Below are 20,996 nucleotides of genomic sequence, written 5' to 3' on the forward strand. Positions count from 1 at the left end.
GGTGTTTATAAGACTACTTAGCAACGTTTATAAGAATAAACATGATAAAATTAAACCAAAACATTGTGTTTTGACTTTCTAAAAAGTTTTAGAAAAAATATATTTTGAAATAAACAATTTTTTGAAATATGTTAGGAAATTTTACACAATAAACACCGCTATATAAATATTTAGTAGCATTTATATAATAAATGCTACTAAAATTATAAAAGCCCAGCATTTGACGGTGTTTTTTTGGTGAAACAACATTAAAAAAGTATCACCAAATGTCTATTTTCTTATATTGTATAAACGAATTTTTTCTTAATTATAAACAAACTAAATGCATTTTGTTTAAGATCTGCTCATTTATTAAATGAATTATAAAATCTTACTCAAAATCTTTTATTTGTTTTAATAAATGAATGAAAACTGAATTCATTAAGAATTATTTATTAAACACTATTCGTTTACACTCTTACCTCAAATTTTAGTAAAAAAATAGACTTAAACTCTTAACATTTATTACATGTAAATAATATTATAATATTTTATTTTTATCTAATTATAATTATAAATTGTAAAAATAATTAAAAAAATTAATTGGAACAATCTAGTTATTCTATAACTTAAGTTGATATATAAAAAATTCAACTAGAATAACAGAAAATTAATAATGACTTTCACGTGTTTATCCACAGTGTCAAATAATAAATCTTATTCTTCCATTGTTCTAATTGAATTATTTTGATTGATTTTAAAAGTTTATAATTAAAAAAATAATTATATTTTCATTCGCAGGCAATAAAAGGATCAGATTTTCTTTTTTTTTTTTTGTTTTTTTTGCTAAAATTTAAAGATACATTTAAATATTAAACCAAAAATTAGAAAAGGATCACAAGAAATTTTTTGGCACTGAGGAAAGGCGACAGCTGTGTCTGCCATGAACTTGATTTGTTTTTAGTGAAATCTTTGATCTCGTGAATTGTAGCAGATTAGAAGTAGCCTATGACAGTACATTTATGGCCTACTCTTTCGTGATGAAGACCACAAAAAAAAGTGGGTTTATTTGTTTTATATTACTATCGTGAATTAATATAAATAAGTTATCTAACATGTTTTACAAAAAAGATTAAATATTAACAAATATTTTAATACATACTAATAAATAATCAATTTAGTACTGTAGAATTATGATTTCTGTTTTTTTATGATAAATACTAGCCTTCTTTCCCGCGCATTATCTCGTTAGTGAATTTTTTTATTCAAATAATTTTTTTAAATAATTTATATTTTTTTAACATACATTAATATATGCTATTATGAAAATAATTTTATTTTATGGATCATGATAATTATAATAATGAAATAAGAGTTAAAAATTAATATATATTAAAAGTAATTATTTATAAATTATATAATTTATATTATGATTAAACTTAATACGTATAATTAATATATTTTAGTTTTTATAAATGTTTTTATTTTTTTATATAACTTAACGTATATTAATATTTGTGATGTTTGAAAATATGTTAATATTATTAAAACATTCATTCGTAAAATAATTTGATTTAATTTCTAATAATAAAAATTTTAATTGATATTGAAAGCATAATTTGTTTCCATTTATTTAAATGGTTATTTATAAACATATTACATTTTGAACTTGGTGTACAAAAAATATATAAGTTCTAAATAATTTTGACAACATTTATGTAATAACAATTAACATTTATTGAATATTTTTATTTTTATTTAAATTAATAATATCAATTAGATTTTGCAACGAAAAACCATATTAATTAGAAGACCATTTTTTATAGAGTATTATCTCTTAAAATTTAAAAGTATCAAACAATTTTTTTTTTATTTTTTTTGAGGCCTCAAAATTATTCCTCATCTAAAAAGTTTTTCACTCACAATTAATTTTTATCTCTCAAACAAGTCCAATGCATTTGAACAACTATATCACTTAGACTATGTTTGGATGAGCAGTAAAGAGTTTTCATTGCACTACACCGTCTATCGAAATATTAAATATAGTTTTAGCCAAAAAAAAAAAAAAATTGGCTTCGTTATAGCTTTTGAACGTTACTTTTTTTTTAAGTTGGACAAAAAAAATCTTTTTATGTACTTGAAAAAAATATTGAATGCAATCAGGATTTAAAGTACATATATGCCAATTGTTGAATATATATAGCTGATTATACCCAGAAAGATGCAGGGTTCCATATCCACTGAATATCAATTTTTGAACAAACTAAGATCAAAGGTCAATCAAACCTTTATTAAATTAATAGAGCTACAAACTTAGACTTGGTAGCCTGCTGGTCTAACCTAAACGAGTGTGTTTTGCTCCTGATCTGCCAATAAAGACAGTGATTACGTAACTGAACCAAACAAAAGAAAAAGATTATTTCACCTAGAATTTGTTATTATCATTTTATAAATATTCAATCAAAATAAAATATTATATTCAAGATTTACAAGTTATAAATATGGGTGTCATAAAAAATTTAAAAATATTTTTTTGGATACTTTCTAATTTTAAATTATAATTGATAAGTTGTAAATACAATAATTATATATAATATGTTAAAAAAATTAATACAAAACCAATGAATCAATTACGCTTAAGATTCATTTGAATGAACAATATAATTTATTTCAATAAAATCAAAAATAATAATATTGATAAAATTAATTATTATAATGATGTGATTAAAATCAATAATTAATAAATATTTAGATAAAAAAATAATATCTATGAATTGAATTGTATTAAAAATATAAAATGGCCATTAAAAATATTATGAAAGTTTGTATTTTTAAAAGAGAATTAGAACTTTAATCATTATCTATTCAAGTGTTTTTTTTTTTTAGTGAAGAATTGCATTTAGTTATCTCCATTCTCCATGCAAGTTTGTTTGTTTTGTACGGATTAAAATCAAGCAAATATACATGGATATTGCGAAAGAAGCATTATGCAGGTCCGGGCTTTAGAGATAATTTGAATACTAGAAAAATACAATGCAGACAAGTTGTAATTAATGATGAAAGAAATTTTTAAGAAAGATTTTAAAGCCACGATTGCTCGCAGGGCTGCATCCCATGGCATAATTAGGTGCGTGGCTCATGTGCTAAGGACTTAACTGTTACTGAATTATTGAAGGTGCCTGGTTCATGTGGTGTGGACGGATCTATTAGAGATGTTTTGCCCTCTTTTCTTGGGGTATGGTATTTTTGGGTGATGAAAAGGATTGGGAGGGGGCAAGTAGAGGGTAGGACGAATGGGTTCACGGGCGACTTTTGTCTAATAAAGCAAAGGAAGAGGATGAAAATGAGGTGTTGAGTCTTGACAGGTAGGAGAAACTGGGGTCCATACCACTTATACTGCTTTTGGCAACAACCTTCACGGGTGCTACAATCCTACTTCTAAATCTCATATATTTTACTTAAATAAAAATAAAATAATGCTATGTCCAAACAAATTTTAAAATTATTATTATTATAATTTAACAGACCAAAAAACGACAAATAGGTTCCTATGAAAAATTAGAGGCCAGCAAAAGAGAAAGATCTTTTCTCTTGCTCTCATCCACGAAAAAGATTCATCCTATTTTGTTATTTTCCACCCTTTCAAATCATTGAAAGTTTTATATATATTTTTTCGATAATAAAAACTGAGTTTTAAAAATAACAGACATTTGATTCAAACATCTCCTATCATCTTTGTGATAATGGAGTTTATAAGAGAAAAAAAAATGATGATGATGACGATGATGTTCAAATCAACACATACCATTCATGCATTTAAAGTTTAAACAGATAAAAAAAAAAAGGTTAGGTGGCATGCTTTATTCTAACCACGCAATGCATGTAAATAGATTCTTCCAAACTCTGGTTATATATTTTATTTTTAATTTTGTCAAAAACAAAAAGCAAGCCTTCTAAATGTAATAAGACATTCGAATGTCTTCGGTTTTAAAATGAACTATGGAGAGGCAAAATTTGACAACTGATTCATCTTAGAACTGTTTTTTTTTTTTTTTTAATTTACATTTGAACCTTTTATCTTCATATCAAAAATTGTTTTCAATTGATAATTTTTAAGCGTAAACATTAAAGTCATGTGAATTAATTGAAAAATTAGTTGATCATGTCAAATGCTAATTTGAGTGTTATTATTTTTTAATTCATATGACATAGAACAAGGCTAGGAATGTTGAATTTTTGCAAATATTTTCATTCTCCTAATCAGCTAGTAACAAAGCACTGCTCATTAACTTTAGTCAGCAAATTGGATAAACAAAGACGTTATTGATTTGATCATTTATCCGAACAATTTGAGGCATATAAAATTGGAGGGGTTACTTTCGTTTTGAGCCACAATTTGATTTCAGCCACATGTTAAGAGATTCCATGGGGACCATTATTTATCTTGTCAAATTTTCCCAGAATTGCTGGCCTAGTATTGATCATGCATGCCACCCATTCAAATTTGTCATCTTTAATCATCTTTATTTTGTAAATTAAAATAGCCTATATTTTTTAATTCAAATCTTGAAATGTTACGAGCTTGCACCATACCACGTGAAATGCAAATTTCCATGACACATAAAATAATATTGAAATGGCAGCTTGCACGTGAACGACGTAAACAATTCAACAAGAAGTTTCACTGCACTATGTTTAACTTAAACTATTTGCCCTGTTATTGCGACGGATTTAGAAATTTTTTTTAATGTTTAATTATGATATTTAAAAAAATTAATATGATAAATTATTATATTATTATGATTGTTTATGACAAAATCTCATTGTTAAAACGACAGTTATATTATTTTTTTAATATATATAATTAAATAATCATTCATTTAAGAATTACACACAAATTTATCAATTTTATCAATTGAAAAAAAGTGTTTAGAGAAAAAATTTAGAATATCAGGAAAAATTTTGTTTATTATTTTTCAGGAAATCCATATACACTTAGTTTAAGCCTTTCATCCGGCTCTGCTAGTGGTACTGGTAAGAATGTAGTGAGATTGAAATAAAGATCTTACATTGGATAAGTTTGAGTTATTGTACTGCTCCCTTGAAAAAAAAAAAAAATGCTCCACACTTGTATAGTTTCACTGTTGTTAAATTGAGGCCAAAATCTTTGGATTAAAGTAGCGACATTTCAATTTAAAAGAATTGGATATTCTAGTGCTTATTTTCAGTAAAAGTTGAGGCAGATTGAGGCTGGGGGAGTAAACAAAAAAAAAAAAAAAGAAAGATGGAAAAAAGAATCAGGGAGCTTTCTTCAATGAAGAAACAAGGCTGTGAGATTGAAGCAGTTGGTATCAACTACGAGATTTATAGAAAAAAGAGAGAAAACCCTTCTCAAATCTTCAACAAAAACCAGCAGCAAGAAGTTGATCAAGAACTACAACAACAGCCATCAACGAAGTTTGAAGAACCATGCCCTGGAATCCGACTTGTCCTAAAAGATGTAAACTGCAAAGCAAAACCATGGGAAATCCTCGCCATTGTTGGTCCAAGTGGAGCAGGAAAATCTTCCTTACTTGAGATCCTAGCTGGGAAACTCACCCCGCAAAGTGGTTCCATTTTCGTCAACCAAAGCCCGGTTGATAAAGCTCAGTTCAAGAAAATCTCTGGCTATGTCGCCCAAAAGGACAACCTCTTTCCCCTCCTAACAGTTGAAGAAACCCTCATGTTCAGTGCCAAGTTACGTTTAGGACTTCCTCAAGCTCAACTGAGCTCTAGGGTCAGGTCCTTGATCCAGGAACTTGGACTGGAGGACGTAGCCATGACTCGAGTTGGTGATGATAGGATCCGTGGTATATCTGGTGGAGAAAGGCGCCGGGTTTCTATTGGTGTAGATGTGATTCATGATCCCAAAGTGTTAATTCTTGATGAACCAACTTCAAGTCTTGATAGCAGATCTGCACTACAAATTATTGACATGCTGAAGGTAATGGCTGAAACCAGGGGAAGGACAATAATTCTAAGCATTCACCAGCCTGGTTTTCGCATTGTGAAGTTATTCAGTTCGATACTTTTACTGGATAATGGCTCCGTTTTGCATCAAGGCACGGTGGATCAGCTTGGTGCAAATTTGAGGGAAATTGGATTGCAGCTTCCTCTTCATGTCAATATTGTCGAATTTGCTATTGAGTCTATTGAAGCTATTCAACAACAGCGAAAGGGACAGCAACAAGTGCAAGAACAGTTTTTTTCTGTGCCGTCACAACAAAGGAAAGGCGGAGACTGTGAGAGCAGAAGTGGCAAGTTTACCCTTCAACAGCTATTTCAGCAATCCAAGGTTGTTGACGAAGAAACTGTCAATGTTGGGATTGATTTTCCAAGAGATTTCGCGAATTCAAGATTGCAGGAAACCATGATTCTCACCCATAGGTTCTCGAAAAACATATTCAGGACCAAGGAGCTCTTTGCATGCAGGACAATTCAAATGCTGATTTCTGGGCTTGTTTTAGGCTCCATCTTTCATAATGTCAAAGATGATCTTACTGGAGCAAAGGAAAAAGTAGGTCTGTTTGCATTTATATTGACATTCTTGCTATCTAGCACCACAGAAGCACTGCCAATCTTTTTGCAAGAAAGGGAGATTCTAATGAAGGAAACCTCATGTGGAAGCTACAGAGTTTCGTCATATGCCATAGCTAACGGGCTTGTTTATCTACCCTTCCTACTCATCCTAGCCATTTTATTCTCAATTCCATTATACTGGCTGGTGGGACTAAATCCGAATTTCATGGCATTCATGCACTTCCTGCTGTTGATTTGGTTGATTCTCTATACTGCAAATTCAGTTGTGGTGTGTTTCAGTGCTCTTGTGCCTACTTTCATTGTTGGAAATTCAGTGATATCCGGTGTGATGGGGTCCTTCTTTCTGTTCTCCGGATACTTCATATCAAAACATGGGATTCCAAATTATTGGATTTTCATGCATTACATATCCCTGTTTAAGTATCCATTTGAAGGGTTTCTGATAAATGAGTTCTCAAACTCAGAGAAGTGCTTGGAGTACATGTTTGGAAGTTGCTTGGTGAGCGGAGAGGCAGTACTAAGAGAAGAAGGGTACGGGGAAGAGAGCAGGTGGAGGAATGTGGTGATAATGGTGTGCTTCATCTTGGTTTACAGGTTCGTTTCTTATGTCATTCTTAGATGTAGATGTTCGCAGAGGAGTCTCAGGGCAGCACTTGCTTGAACAGTCCTCTCTCTCTCTCTCACGTGTATGTCAACAAGATGGTTCACATGATTTTGGAATTACATAATTAAGAGCAGCCTAAGGAGAAAAAAAAATGTATTATTCCCTGCTCTACTCTTGTTCAAGAGGCTTGTTCTAGTATTGTCTTCTTATTTTACTTTTTTTCAAGCCACAAAGTATAACTTTTCTTGAATTTTGATTCTGCAAGATATTGTATGCCTTACACTGTTTGACTATTCAAGGTCTGCAAAAGATATTACTCCTTCCATTTCATTTGGCATAACTTATCCTATTTGACTTTCCTAGATTATAAAAAATGATCTGTGTTTTATATTAAAATTTAAAATAAAAAATTAAAAGAATTAGATTTTCAGAAAAAAAAAAAAAGAAAAAAAGAAAGAGACATAGTTTGGAAACATGGAAGAAGTACTTGTTTGGCTGAATTAATTTATCTATCTTCTAGGTTAGTCGAGCAGGAATTTAGATCATGTTAACAGCCACTGCTGTAATCGGGCCTACAATTATTAGGGTGGAAATTTGAGTTCATATGCGACTGACGGCAATTTGAGTTCATACTCATTTACACCTAATAGGCCAACACCAGCTCTAAAAACATCCAACCAATCTACCTGTTTACTAAACAAAATGGATCAATCCATTTAACCCAGTATTTTGTACGTTATATATGGGTGCCTAGTGGGCAGGCAGGTACCACCACTGCCCATAACCATTAGTAAAATTGCATTCATCTTTGAATGGTTAAAACACTATGGTGATGAGATATACTTTGACCACTATTAGTTATATTTTAGCAATATTTCAGTAATCAGAAAAAGCATATAATTCATCATAAATTTGCAGCATAGCAAAATAAAGCAAGAACATGAGACCAAAATTAATATCTACTTCAATAACAAATAATCCCATTCTCAAAGTGGTTAATAACAAAATCATGAAGTCCTGAACAGAAAAAGAAAATGTTAGAAAATTAAAGCAAATAAAACTGAGTACCACAGCTGTAAACTGCTATAACTTGATTTAATTCCAACTGAACTTAAGACTTGATAGAAAGCTGTATCACTCAAGTAAATGGGCTGGGAGAGGCTGCTTTAACTAAGAAACTACGAGCATGCCTTCCAAGTTACAAGAGCCAAGGATCAATTAACAGGCAGGCATTTTGACCTTGATTCTTGCGGTGACAAAAAATTCTAGTCATACATATGTCGTTTATGTTTTTTCTCTAGCGTTATGATAAAGCTAAGCAATTGTCAACACACAGAGACACCTTCTTGAATCTGTAAATTTAATTTAAAACTTTCAGAAGAGATTATTGAGGAAAGGATCAAAATTATAAGTACCTAAATATCATGGAAATATAGTTTTAATAGGACAAATGAAGAGAGAGTGAAAATATTTTTTGCTCTGGAAATGAAAAATATTTTAATATTGGAGGGAGAAGGGGGGAAAATAAAAAGGGGTGGATTGGATACTGGGCATGAGTGGGTCAGGCGTTCAAGTATAGTTTAAATGGGTGAACTTGACCCGGTTGTAACCACCCATTTGACACCCTTTAGAGTAAGTTATTTAAAGGACATGCTACTAAGAAAGGGAAATGATTACTTAATACACGAAAATATTAGTTCGAGCTAGAATCAAGGCTATCCGTACACAAGAGGTGTGGAGCCCTGGGACAAATATTTTCTTTCTGCTTCCTTCTTCTTGTTCATATTATCAGAAAGAATCTAACGGGTTGGTGAAACAGACAATGCAAGAAATGAGGAATTTCAAACATGTATAAATTTAGCAACATCACTTTTAAAATGTAATTACCCAGCAGATGCTCCAGGAGGAAAATTGTTTATAAGGATGATTCAGATACTCTATGCTCCTCTAAAGCTTCTTCATCACTAGCATGCGGTAGTAAGCTCACTTCATTTATCTTGCGAGAGTTTTGAGAACCAAATAGATTTACTCCTCCGGATACATTTTATCTTTCACCATGAAATCATGTACATAACCCAATATCTCAATCCAGCTACAACCAGGTTGCTTGAAGCTTCCCACCACATACTTCCCTAAGGTAATGTTGCCATGTAAACTTCACAAGCACAAAGCAAAGATCCCAAGACAGCAACGTCAGGCTTCAAGAGATGTTGCCTTTATTGAATTCTTTGCTTCCTTGAGGAAGCCAGCTTGATCAAGGAAATCAAACCATGCCTTTATAATGATCCTTCCCTGTACCAAACTATGTTGCCTGCTCATACAGATGAAATAATTAATATGTCCCTCTTTAACTAGCCCAGCATGATTGACTACAGGCACAATGAACACCAACATGGGAACATGATTTACTTTCTAATACCCTGGAAGAATTCAAAAGCTTTAGCGACATTCCACATCCTGCTAGTATCATGGCATTCCATGAGAGCAATCCCTTTTCATCAGGATTTTCATGTACACGTCTAAGAGAGAGTTTTCCCCAAAATTACCATATTCTTCTCAAAACCGAGAAAAATCCATGCTTCAAGACATGTATGTGAGCTTGCCTTCCAAGTTGCAGCACAAGCATTCAGTAGATTGCCAAAGGTTTAAGGGTTGGCCAAACATATCAAAGACATGTCCTCTTTAGGAAGCAAAAGAGTCTAAGGGCTTCTTCATCTCCCCCATTCTGCAATCAGTGCAACCTAAAAAGTTTCTTCAAATCTATCTTCCCGAGCAAAGCAAGCTGACTATCAAAAAAATCAGAAAATATTACAAAATTGTTATTAATGAATTACATGAGCACCAATCATGCTTAAATGTTGACACAAAATCCTCACAGCCTCATTAGGAAAACCCCATTTGATAACATAGAGAAGAAAACAATGTTTCTCTGGAGCATTTTGTCAAATACCTTCGAAGACACATTTGCGACAGACATCAATAAACCAATTGAAGATAAAAGTCTCCGAAGCAAAATGGGGTTTTGATAGGATATCAAAAAGTAATCAGAAAGATCAGCAGAAGGAGAGGATTAGGGCAATCGGAGATAGAAAACACCTTCTAGGGCACAAGTTCCTGAACTCGGACACAAGTAATCTTTACTGATATTTTTAATTAGATGAGATTAGTTATTTAAGTGAATATATTTTTTTTTAAAAAAATCCTGAGCTTGATTAAAGCTTCTTAAAATAAATAGGTTCTGAGAAGTAAGTTTAAGAGTCATATTATGTGTAAAAAAGATATCAAATAAGAGTTCCATCATGTGAGAAAAAGATATTAGCATCGATGGCACTCGTCCAATATGGTATTAAATAATTTTAAATCATTTTAAAACGTCGTAGCTAAGTAGTCTTTTTATTTTTATTTTACTTGTTTTAATTCTATCTTTTATATTTTAAAAATTTTTAAGTCTTTCCTACCTTGCAATTTTTAAATTTTTTTCACTTCAAAAATATTCCTTAGATAATTTATTCACTTAAAAAAGTTTTATCATCAAACTTAATTTAATTCATTTAGTTAATTTTCTTTTTCTACTTTTTTGTTTTAATTTATTTATTTTATTAAAAATACATTTAAACTTTCACTATACTAAAATATTTTTAAAATATTTTCCTTATAAAAATTTTAAAAAAAAATCCATAATTCTTGATTTCTTAAAACTTCACCATAGGTTTACTTTATTCTTATTTTAAAAAATTTTATTATTTTTAAAATTTATCATTTGTATTTGTATTTTTACCATGCAGGAAAACAAAGGTTAATTTCATTATTAAAATTTTATTTAATTTTTTCATCATTCTAACAAAATTTAAAAATAAATTTCTAACTTAGAAATTTTTTAAAAATCACCATTTTTAATTTTTTTTTAGAACTTCATCATTAAAATAATTTCCTTTTACTTTCAATTTTTTAAATTTTACTTTGTTTTTTTATACCTTTATTATTGGTTGAAAATAAATATCAATTATTAAAATTTTAATCTATATTATCTATCATTCTAAAAATTGAAAAAAGCTTTTCACCTAAAAATTTTTAAAAAATCAATAATACTTGATTGTTAGAATTTCATCATCAGAATAATCTCTATTCATTTTCAAAAATTACATTTTTTACTTTTTGTTCTTGATTTGAAAATAAATATAAATTATTTTTTATTAAAATTTTCATCTAAAATTTTCACCATTTTAAAAAATGTTTCACTTAATAATTTCTAAAAAATCAACCGTTCTTAATGTTATAAAATTTCATTCTCGAAATAATTATCATTTCTTTTTAAAAATTTATAAAAAAACTTCATTTTGAATTTTGAATTTACTATTTTTTATTTAAAATTAAATAAAAATTATTTTTATTAAAATTCTCATTTAAAATTTTCACCATTCTAGAGAACTTAAAAGAAAACTTTTCACCTAAAAATTTTTTATAAAAAAATATCCATTTTTTTATTTTTTTAAAATTTTATCATCAAAATAACTTTCAAATATATATATAAAAAATGCATGATTTACAAGAAAATTTAATTTATTAATTGTTATTTAACTTATATATCTAATTTTATTACTTATCAACATATTTCTAATTTAAGAACTAAATATATACAAAAGTAAATAAATAGATAAGTAAAAAAGCAAAAAAAAAATTTAATAATTAATAACATTAATGGTTTCTAAACTTTGACCCAAATTTTATTTTGATTTTTAATCATTAAAAAATTTCAATTGCTTAAAATTGTTATAATTTGATCTTTTCATTTAAGGAATTGTTTAAATTTACTGTCAATTGGTGTCATATATATCATATTAATTGACATATCACGTGATAAATAGAAAGATTAAAATTGAATTTTATTCAAAATTTAGAGATTAAGAATACAACTATCTTAATTTTTATTTCAAATATAATTTTATACAATATTCAATATATTAAATTTAAAATAATTTTTTTATTTTTTTATTGTAATAAATTTATTAGTTAAATATTTTTTGTTTTGCATAAAAAATATATATTCAAAAATTAAAACTAACTTAAAAGTTTTTTAATTTTTTTGAAAAAATTCCGTATCATTGTACAAATTAAAAACCACTTTATATTAAAAATATTATTTTACTAGTAAATCATATTTGAAAATATTATTTTTATCCAAAAATTTTATTTTTTATTAAAATATTAAATGTTGTTATCTTTTCCTTTTTCTAATATATTTTAGAAAAGATATTTTATTAAAAATAAAAAGAAAAAATAATTTTTTACATTTCATTTATATTTTATAAAATATATAATTTAAAATAATTTTTATTTTTTTTGTCATGGTACTATTTGTCTATAAAATACTACATAGAAAATATATTTAAAAATTAAAATTTAGTTATAATTTTGAAAATCATTTTTTAAAAAATTCTATATCATTTTAAAACATTAAATAAAAATTTCAATATAAATTTTAAAAGTTAAATAAAAAACTTTATATCGTTTTAAAATATTAAGTATAAATTTTCATATTGATTAAAACATGGATTTATTAATCTAATCAAAAATCTTTTTGCTATCCAAAAAAAATATTTTGAATATATTTTTTATTAAAATTTTATATTTATAAAAATTAAATTATTATTTTCAATAATTCGATTTCTTCTCCTTACCGGATCAAAGACGCTGATAGCCATTTTGATTGTCTATTTTTTAATTTTTTTATAAATAAAAATTTTTAATTAAGAATAGATTCAAAATAAATTTTTTTAATAAAAAAAATTATGATAGATCAATTTTTAAATTGATTTGAAAATTTTTACTTAATATTTTAAAAAGATATGAAATTTTTTATTTAATTGTTTTAAATAGATCTGAAAATTTTTATTTAATTTTTTAAAATGATATGAAATTGCCTTCTTGATGGTGGAGCTAGTTCAAGCTAAAGGGTTTGGGTAGTAGTAGGCTAGGCTAGGCTTTGATAGTTGATTATGGACGAATTTTTTTTTCTTTTTATGAGTTCTCTGTTGCTGGTATTTACATAGTGAATTCATCCCGACGGAGATATGATTTTGGATTAAGAGGGGATTTAAAATTTTAATTTTGAAAAATTTCTTATTCGATTGATCCTGCCTTCAATTTTAAATTGAAAGATTTTGATCAGAATGTGATTTTGTTATTTTTACTCGATTCCCTTCTCAAATTTTGATTTTTTGATTTTCTATTTTTATTATTTTTTATCCTTTATATAATTTTTTTATTTTTCAAAGTAAAGGAAAGTAATAAATAAATAAAATAAAAAGGAAAGTAAAAGAGAATTGGGCTTTTGGAACTATTATTGGCCAGAATATTATAACACAATCTCAAATTCCAAATCAGATTCCAAGCGGGCCAGATTAAAGCCGAAAAACCCCCAAGTTTATTAATGAGTTCAAAAACAAATTTAAGAGATCCCGAATTAAACGGGATATTTTACGTAACACACAATTTGTTAGATCAAATCCACGGTTCACCATTCCATTAACTTCGAAGAAGAGAGGCTGTTGAGCCCTTTTTTTTATTATTATTATGTTGGTTTTTGCGTATCGTTCCGTTTACAATTTGGCCAACGTTGCAGTAGACAATAAATTTTAATAACTGTTTCCTCCCGCGTTTTTAATTAACTGCCTTGATAGGGTTTTTTTATTTAATTTTATTTAATATTTTTTATTAGAGAGACTTTTATAGAGCTTTGTTTTTTTTTTTTTTTTTGGAAAATCATTAATCGTTAAGTTTTGGATTAAAAGAAATTAATAAAAGATAGAACTATAAAAAAAATTTAATAAATTTTTAAAAAATAGATTAACAATATTAATTTAAAAATTAATAAAATTAATCTCTACAAACAAAATTTAGTAAATATTTATCGAATTGTTTAAAATTTATCATAATAATTAATTTCATTATCGATTGAAATATTATAATTTGGTAGACGGGCTAAATGAACATTTTGATCTAATTAGAAGACTAACTTATGTTAAAGGTTTTGTCAACTTTGTACATCTTTCATTTTTCATTTTTTTCGTACATAATAATTAATAGTACATTATTCATGGTGTTAAACTGTAATGTATATTTGTTTTGTCCAATAAATACTCTTTGATTTTTTATGGTCAATTTTTATTTTAACTTTGACTTCATTTTATTTAAAATATATTTTATCATAAAAAATACATAATGTTGGAGGGAAAATGGGTTAGGCGCATATTCACTCAATGCATCTTGGCTTACATGATTGATTTGTCCACCAGAACACCACCATTTTCCCCTCTCTAATCCTTATTTCTTGGTTAATTTTACATAAAATTTTTTTTCTCTTGATGCTCTAAAAAAGATGGTTCAACCTTCAAGCAATCCACTAGTTGAGACGTCAGACTGTGGATTGCTGTTGGAAGTTACTGAATCTATGATTTTGGTCAATCTTCTTCATTGATTTGATAGCTTTCTAAAAACCATTTTGACCAATCCCATTTCGTAATTTGTGCACTTTAGACAAGGAAGGAAATAAGATGATTTATTAATAAATGATAAGTCTAATCAATTAAAATTTTTTTTTTTACAAAAAAATTTAATTAAAATTTTATCAGTGATTATTTGTTGAAATTATTTTAAATATATGACCTGTAACCATTTATCTTATATTATTATATATAATATATTTTATCTTAACCTAAAAAATTAAATAAATTATCTACTCGTATTTTTTTCTTAAAAAAAAAAAAAGATGATTTCACGTTTATGAGTTGAAGATTAAATGTTAGAAAAGAATTCATTCTTCCAATTTTTGAGAAAGGTTCCTAATCTAATTTAAAGCCAATTTTTGGAGGCTGTTGCATATTGTTGGTTGGGACAATATTGGTTTATTGTTGGAAGAAAATAATCTAGGTTGAAACAATGTGCTTTATGTTGATTCAGGAGACAATATGAAAGGTTTATATGAACCCTGAATTCACGACAGGCATGGAGCTGAGGAAACTAGGTGGAGGATGATGATTAATGGTGCTGTTTATGGAAAGAAGGCTAATTGCTGATTCACTGATGACAGAAGCGATTGTCTTCAATGCAAGGTATCCGTTAGCAAGGACAGTGAGTCCAGAACAAATGTAACCAAGCCGACCGACCAAGTCTGATGGCTTTCCGTTTGTAGTAGACCTGATCCATGCAAAATGACCTGTTTGCTTGTCAACAATCAAGGAGCTATCGCGTGTGGCTTTTGTTGTTGTAAAAATGTTGGTTATGAATATGTTAATAGAAGTCAAAAACCTTGTTACCCAAAAGCAATGCTTTTGCATTCTTAAAACATCCGGTCAAAAAGTTACAAATAAACTAAAACCAAATATCTTATTTTGTATAGAAAAGTTTATCCACACCTAAATGCCCTGAAAATAAACAAATAAATAAATAAAAAGCTTTAAAATAGTTATTTCCTCGTATTTACTTATTAGTCAAAAAGAAAATTGGAAAAAAAAAATTTTTTTTTTAATAAGCTTACCACTTAAGGATACACCGGCTTCTGGTTTTCTGGTGAACCCTAGGAGGCTTTGGCATGAGTAAATGAACAGCTTATCTCTATGACACCAGAAGTCTTTGGCATGCATGATGGAGTGATGTCTTCAGAAAAAATTCACTCACCAATCACCAATGTCTCCCTTGAGAGCTACCAATTTTCTTCTTTCCAAAGAAGGCATTCTTGGGTTTAGGTAGGTCGTGAATGTCCATCACTTGAATTGTTCTTTGCCTTTTGGCTTCAAAATGCGCACAAAATGCCAGGGCAAAACAATTAGTATCAACATAGATGGGCAACCAAGGAAAGTGGAACAAAAGTAAAAAATCAAACCATTTTCAGCTTCTTTGTAATTTTCTTGAAGCCTTTTTCTGGCTGAAGCCAGTCTTTCAGAGTCCAAGTTGATTTCCTTTTGTTCTCTTTGTCTCTGCAAAATACCAATCAAGAAATAACTATTTACTCATGGTAAAGCATAGCTTCACAGTTCTTAAGAATCATATGCTTCAGCAATATGGAATATGCCACAACACCAGTTTCTTAGAAACAAATAAAAAGTTGTTTTCTTTTTTGAAAAAAAAGAAGCATGACACACAAATACACGAGCTCGCATGTACAACTAAAGGCTCTAATTTGGCATGTAGAGACACCATACATTTAGTACAACAGGGGCTGAGTAAGTAGGTTTAACTGGAGCTTCTTTTCGAGGGGGGACTGACTTCTGTTTCCTTTGTGGCTCCGAATTATTCTTGTCTGAGCTAGAACTCCCATCTGTCAATTGTCACCCCAAAAGGCAATAAGAAAAAAGTTAATGAATCAAATGCATAGAAGAAAGGAACAAAGACCAAATCCAACTATGAATTAGATTTTACTCACTGTGTGGATTTGGAGAGTACGTAAAGTCAGGAACCTATTAAAGAACCAAATCTTAGGAAAAAAAATCATAGATAGAATCCTCAACAATGTTTATAACAAAAGCAATCAACAAGAAAAAATTCCTTTCACCTGGTGGTAACCATTTTGAGGAAGTTTTTGCTGGGGCGAATCTCCATCAACTGCCAAATATTATTAATTATCATTGTAATGTAAATGCAAATAGATAAAAAAAAAAAAAAAAGATTGAAGATTTTAAAGCATTTGATTACTTAATTTGCAAGCCGTTTTATAGATAATTTTCAATGAAAAATTATTGAAATTGTTACAAGCTACTTTACATGTTTAGTTAGCACTATTGTAAACTTTTTATGGTTGACCCCATATCCTCAATCTTACTATGTAACCATGTAAGTATTACTTAACATTTCTTCTATGCCAGTTTTTCTAACTCTTACTAGATGTATAATTTCTATAAAATCGTATTCTCTTTTTTCCATAAAAAAAAAATCAATTCAGTCTTTATTTAATTTTCAGCAATAAACCAAACAGGTTTTACGAGAAACTGAAAATTCAGCACTTTTCAGCATTGAGTTTTGAAGTTTATCGAACAGCACCTTAATCTCAACTCATCTTCATTTCAGATTTGAGATTTTTCTCACTTAAAAGGATAAGAAAATTTTTTTACGTTAAACTTAGATGATAATTTTACCCATAAGTGCAGAGGATTCTAGTTCTCCAGGTTGATTCAACTTCACCCATTCATCAACAATCTCTTTCCATTTCCTGGAAAACAAACAACAGAATCATAACGCTGCTTTCAACTGCTCTTTCAACATTCACACATCCTGTCCAAGTAAAAAATAAATCACAGCAGAACATTTATACATAGAATCCATTGTTTTTGGTCTTTCAAACCTGACAAGTTGCTTTACTAATCTCCTTACGTCATTTGATGAATGTTTCCTCAATTTGTTCACATGCCTCCCAATATCAGTTTCCTGAAGGAAACAATTGTAACATGAGAATAATCATGAGGTAAAACAAAATAAGAGAAAAGGAAATTTGTCCCAAATCATTACCTTGAGAGCTTGGAATGTTATGTCCAAGTCTGCCAAACTTTGAAGCAAATCAATCAGAGAATCTTCAGACTGGAAAACACACAAGAATCAAAAGGACATCCTAAAAGCCAAACACAAACTCATCAACATTCACAGACTCAAAACAAGAATTTAAGCAAAGACCTGATTAGGTTCTTCAAGATGCTCCTTAATTTCAAGAATCCTCTTCTGCTCATCATCAAACAAGCCTCCATATGGATCCAACTCATCATCCACATTATCTGACTGTGGTGTATTAGGTGACACACCTCTTCCTTTATCTTCATGGTTACTCTCTCTCCTCATATCAGCTTTCACTTCAAAATCATTTGGTATCTTACCAAAATCACAGTTTCTACATCGAGTAACCATAGAAGTTGCATAAAGCCTCTCCACAATTCTATCTCTCCGTTGCTGTAGCTCCTGTCCATAATCCAATGAAGCCACCAGGATAGCTGTGTCAATAAAAGTCCAAATATCGACCTCAGCAGTTTCAAGAACTGATCGGAAATCATCTAAATCCATCAGATTTTGATAGCAAGCGAAAAGAATTGATTTTGTTTGATGACCTCCTACAATGGGTTCTGAATGTATTCTGATAATTTCAGAACTGTTTCAAGGTATTAAACAAAGATTGGAGCTGCAAAAAGGAAACAGATCTAAGATTACATTTGATGATCTAAATTCATATTAACAGTCAGAATTTGATAAAATTAGGAATACCAATCAGAAGTCTGGAAAGAGCAGTAAAATTGTATAAGAAAGAAACTCCAAGTTCAACCAATAAAACACCAGCCAATACTAACAAAAATATGAAGAAAAGGATCTAACTGAAACAAAACACACCTTTAAAAAAAAAAAAAACCAAAGCTCACAAATAATCCTTTAAGTCATGTTAGAAATAGGCCTCAGTTCCTTTACCGACAACTAGTTTCAGCCTTTGGCAACACATGTAAGGTGAATGCTTGTTGGGTTAATTTATGATGCAAAAATTTTCCTTCATGAATAAAACTGGATTTTCCATTCTCATCATCCACTTTAATCTCAACCTACTCATCTCAAGAATCTTATTCAATGCCAAATTGTTAAATTAAAAAAATGTCCACATATATTAGCAATTATTTGGTCTTCTCTGCATTATTACAGGTATCATAATCACAGTGCAAAACTTAACCAGTGATACATGCCCAAATTTAGACTCTAGGCTGTAAGTTACGGAAAGTTCAGAAAAATATCAAAATAGACCTCATTTTTCTAACTAACAAGATCCATGGACAGCATAAACCTTACCAATTACCCAGAAGTTCATGAATAATTACTCATTTCAACAAGAAATGTTGATTTCCTCATATATCCCATCACACAAAATTTTCATTTAAAGAAAAAAGAAACAAATATAATCATCAGATATTCGAAGCTTTTAATGTACAAAGAAGAAATACTCGAATCTTTGAAAAAAGAACAAATGACATCAACTGATAAACAATGGCAAGTTAATCTTGCACTTCAAAACTACATGATAACCAAATATCCAAATTATATAGGAGATGGACTGTCTTTTCCCCCCTTAAATTTTGTATTAAACATGGTAGTAGTATGAGAGAGATACATTAATGAAAAGACCTGCTTGAAAGGGAAATTCCTGATTGTTAATGCACAACTAAAATTAGTAACCATACTAATCATTATGACTTAATTATGCCCTTCTTTCCGGATGTATCTTCTTTCGAAAATATAGCAAACAACCACACGAGAGATAAAAGAATGGCAGTAACTCATTTTTCCTTTATCGGTTGGATGGCATCAAACTCAATCAAGAGATTTTATATTTAAGAAGTTAGCATGGCAAGTACTTCAAACTGATCTTTGTCTATACTATTAAAAGATAAACCTACTCACTACCATCCTGATATGCCATTCCAACATAATGGGTAAATAAGGGTAGTAAAACAATATCCAAAAATATATGGATTATTAGCCTATACATTTGTGATAAGTTTAAAAACTTCACAAACGTGTTTAAACGGTTGCCAGGTAAATTTAAGTAATAAATAAAGAAGCCAACACTGAATTATCAAGTTAACATACAGTTTGGCCAATAAACTAAATTAACATATTGGGTTAAATGTAGAGCTAGCAATTTTAAATACAACACAATGATAGGACACAAAAACAATAATAAGAAAAGACATATTGGTTAAAAATTTTAGCAAAGGTAGATTTGACAAAAACCAAAAATTGTGTTCCATATTTGACATATGAACATGAATTGTGACACAATAATTTTCATATTTTATACATGTTTGACAAGAAATAGAGCCTATACAAATACACAAACTGCCAGGTCTAGTTAAATGGAAACATAACAAGTGTATGAACCAATTCAGAAGAATTTCCACTTGGGACAGTAGCAGCAACAATAATTACAAAAATCGATATACCAATAGAAACAGATAATTCAAAAGTACAAGAGAAGCATAACTGGGGCAATAGAAATAACAGACATACAGATAAAATGGTTTGCTAAAATTGAACTCAAACCATAGCATTTCCCATTGGTTTGTTTTTTTCTTTTTTCAAATTTTGAAAGAAATAAAGTTTATCAGTGATTTTCTTGTTGAGTAAAAGTAAGAGGAGCAATGAAAGAATCATCATTAAAAAAGGGAATAAGGGATATGATAAATTTATTAGCAGAGTACACAGCAGACCTCTCCAACCCCTCTTTCCCTTTTACCTCAAACCCCCCCCCCCCCCAAAAAAAAAAAAAAACCTATTACAATTAGAGAAAAATAATGAGATTAAATCGACTTTTGATTAAAATCTTGAAAGATTAAAGCAAATTCACCTTTGGCTTAAGATTTTGGATGAAGCAGAAATCTCTTCTCCCCTATTATAAGAATAATCTGATGAAAACTATGAAAATTTTTTATAACAACACAGAGAAAAGGAGTTAAAAAAAAAGTCAGTTTGGGAGTTTAAGTATAAGGTTCGGGAGATCATAAAAAATGGAAGGGACTGTGAAATAATGTGGGATTTTTTATATAAAACAAAATAAAATAATAAAGCTTGCTTAAGGAGGGTATGGAGGGCCCTGTGCCCAGTAGCAGAATTGCTGGGAGAATATTGTTCGTGGGTGGGGGGAAAATTGTCGTATATAATCCGACTCTGATTTTGCTTTATACAATGAGTCGGTGGCCACTTGTTTCCGTCATCCAATTTGCGCCTGCTGTAATTCTTAAATAAATAAACTGTCCCACTTAAAACACCAAGTCATTGTTTTTAACGTTTATAGGGTAAATTTAGATTTAATAATTTG

General features: G+C 29.2%; 2 protein-coding genes and 1 long non-coding RNA gene across 7 annotated transcripts; 1 reads left to right on the forward strand and 2 right to left on the reverse strand.

Moving 5' to 3' along the window:
• Window positions 1–5,005: 5,005 nt before the first annotated feature.
• On the forward strand, window positions 5,006–7,487 carry LOC111316842 (ABC transporter G family member 5-like). Its single transcript, XM_022919016.2, has one exon. The coding sequence runs from the start codon at window positions 5,264–5,266 to the stop codon at window positions 7,217–7,219; it is 1,956 nt and encodes a 651-aa protein (XP_022774751.2). The 5' UTR covers window positions 5,006–5,263; the 3' UTR covers window positions 7,220–7,487.
• A 1,334-nt stretch (window positions 7,488–8,821) lies between these two features.
• On the reverse strand, window positions 8,822–10,600 carry LOC149511900 (uncharacterized). Of its 2 annotated transcripts, none has more exons than XR_016333316.1 (2): window positions 10,113–10,600; window positions 8,822–9,944 (listed from the first exon to the last, which is right to left on the reverse strand). It is a non-coding gene; the product is annotated as an uncharacterized LOC149511900 (long non-coding RNA). The 2 variants fall into 2 exon arrangements; XR_016333315.1 differs by having other exon boundaries at window positions 8,822–9,948.
• Window positions 10,601–15,521: 4,921 nt separating this feature from the next.
• On the reverse strand, window positions 15,522–20,833 carry LOC111316843 (putative mediator of RNA polymerase II transcription subunit 26c). 4 transcript variants are annotated; one of them, XR_016333332.1, is made up of 11 exons: window positions 20,526–20,831; window positions 17,825–18,320; window positions 17,663–17,731; window positions 17,499–17,581; window positions 17,293–17,366; window positions 16,713–16,762; window positions 16,584–16,617; window positions 16,363–16,478; window positions 16,044–16,137; window positions 15,699–15,951; window positions 15,522–15,585 (listed from the first exon to the last, which is right to left on the reverse strand). XR_016333332.1 is itself a non-coding variant. In XM_089753855.1 (10 exons), the coding sequence occupies exons 2-10, from the start codon at window positions 18,203–18,205 to the stop codon at window positions 15,842–15,844; spliced, it is 975 nt and encodes a 324-aa protein (XP_089609981.1). In that variant the 5' UTR covers window positions 18,206–18,320; window positions 20,526–20,833; the 3' UTR covers window positions 15,522–15,841. The 4 variants fall into 4 exon arrangements, 3 of the variants coding, with proteins under 3 accessions (XP_089609981.1, XP_089609979.1, XP_089609980.1); XM_089753855.1 differs by having other exon boundaries at window positions 15,522–15,951; window positions 16,399–16,478; window positions 20,526–20,833; XM_089753853.1 differs by having other exon boundaries at window positions 15,522–15,951.
• Window positions 20,834–20,996: the final 163 nt, after the last annotated feature.

The sequence above is a fragment of the Durio zibethinus genome, chromosome 24 (genome assembly GCF_047325235.1).
Source record: "Durio zibethinus cultivar Kanyao isolate XHJ-2024 chromosome 24, ASM4732523v1, whole genome shotgun sequence".
Classification (NCBI taxonomy): domain Eukaryota; kingdom Viridiplantae; phylum Streptophyta; class Magnoliopsida; order Malvales; family Malvaceae; genus Durio; species Durio zibethinus.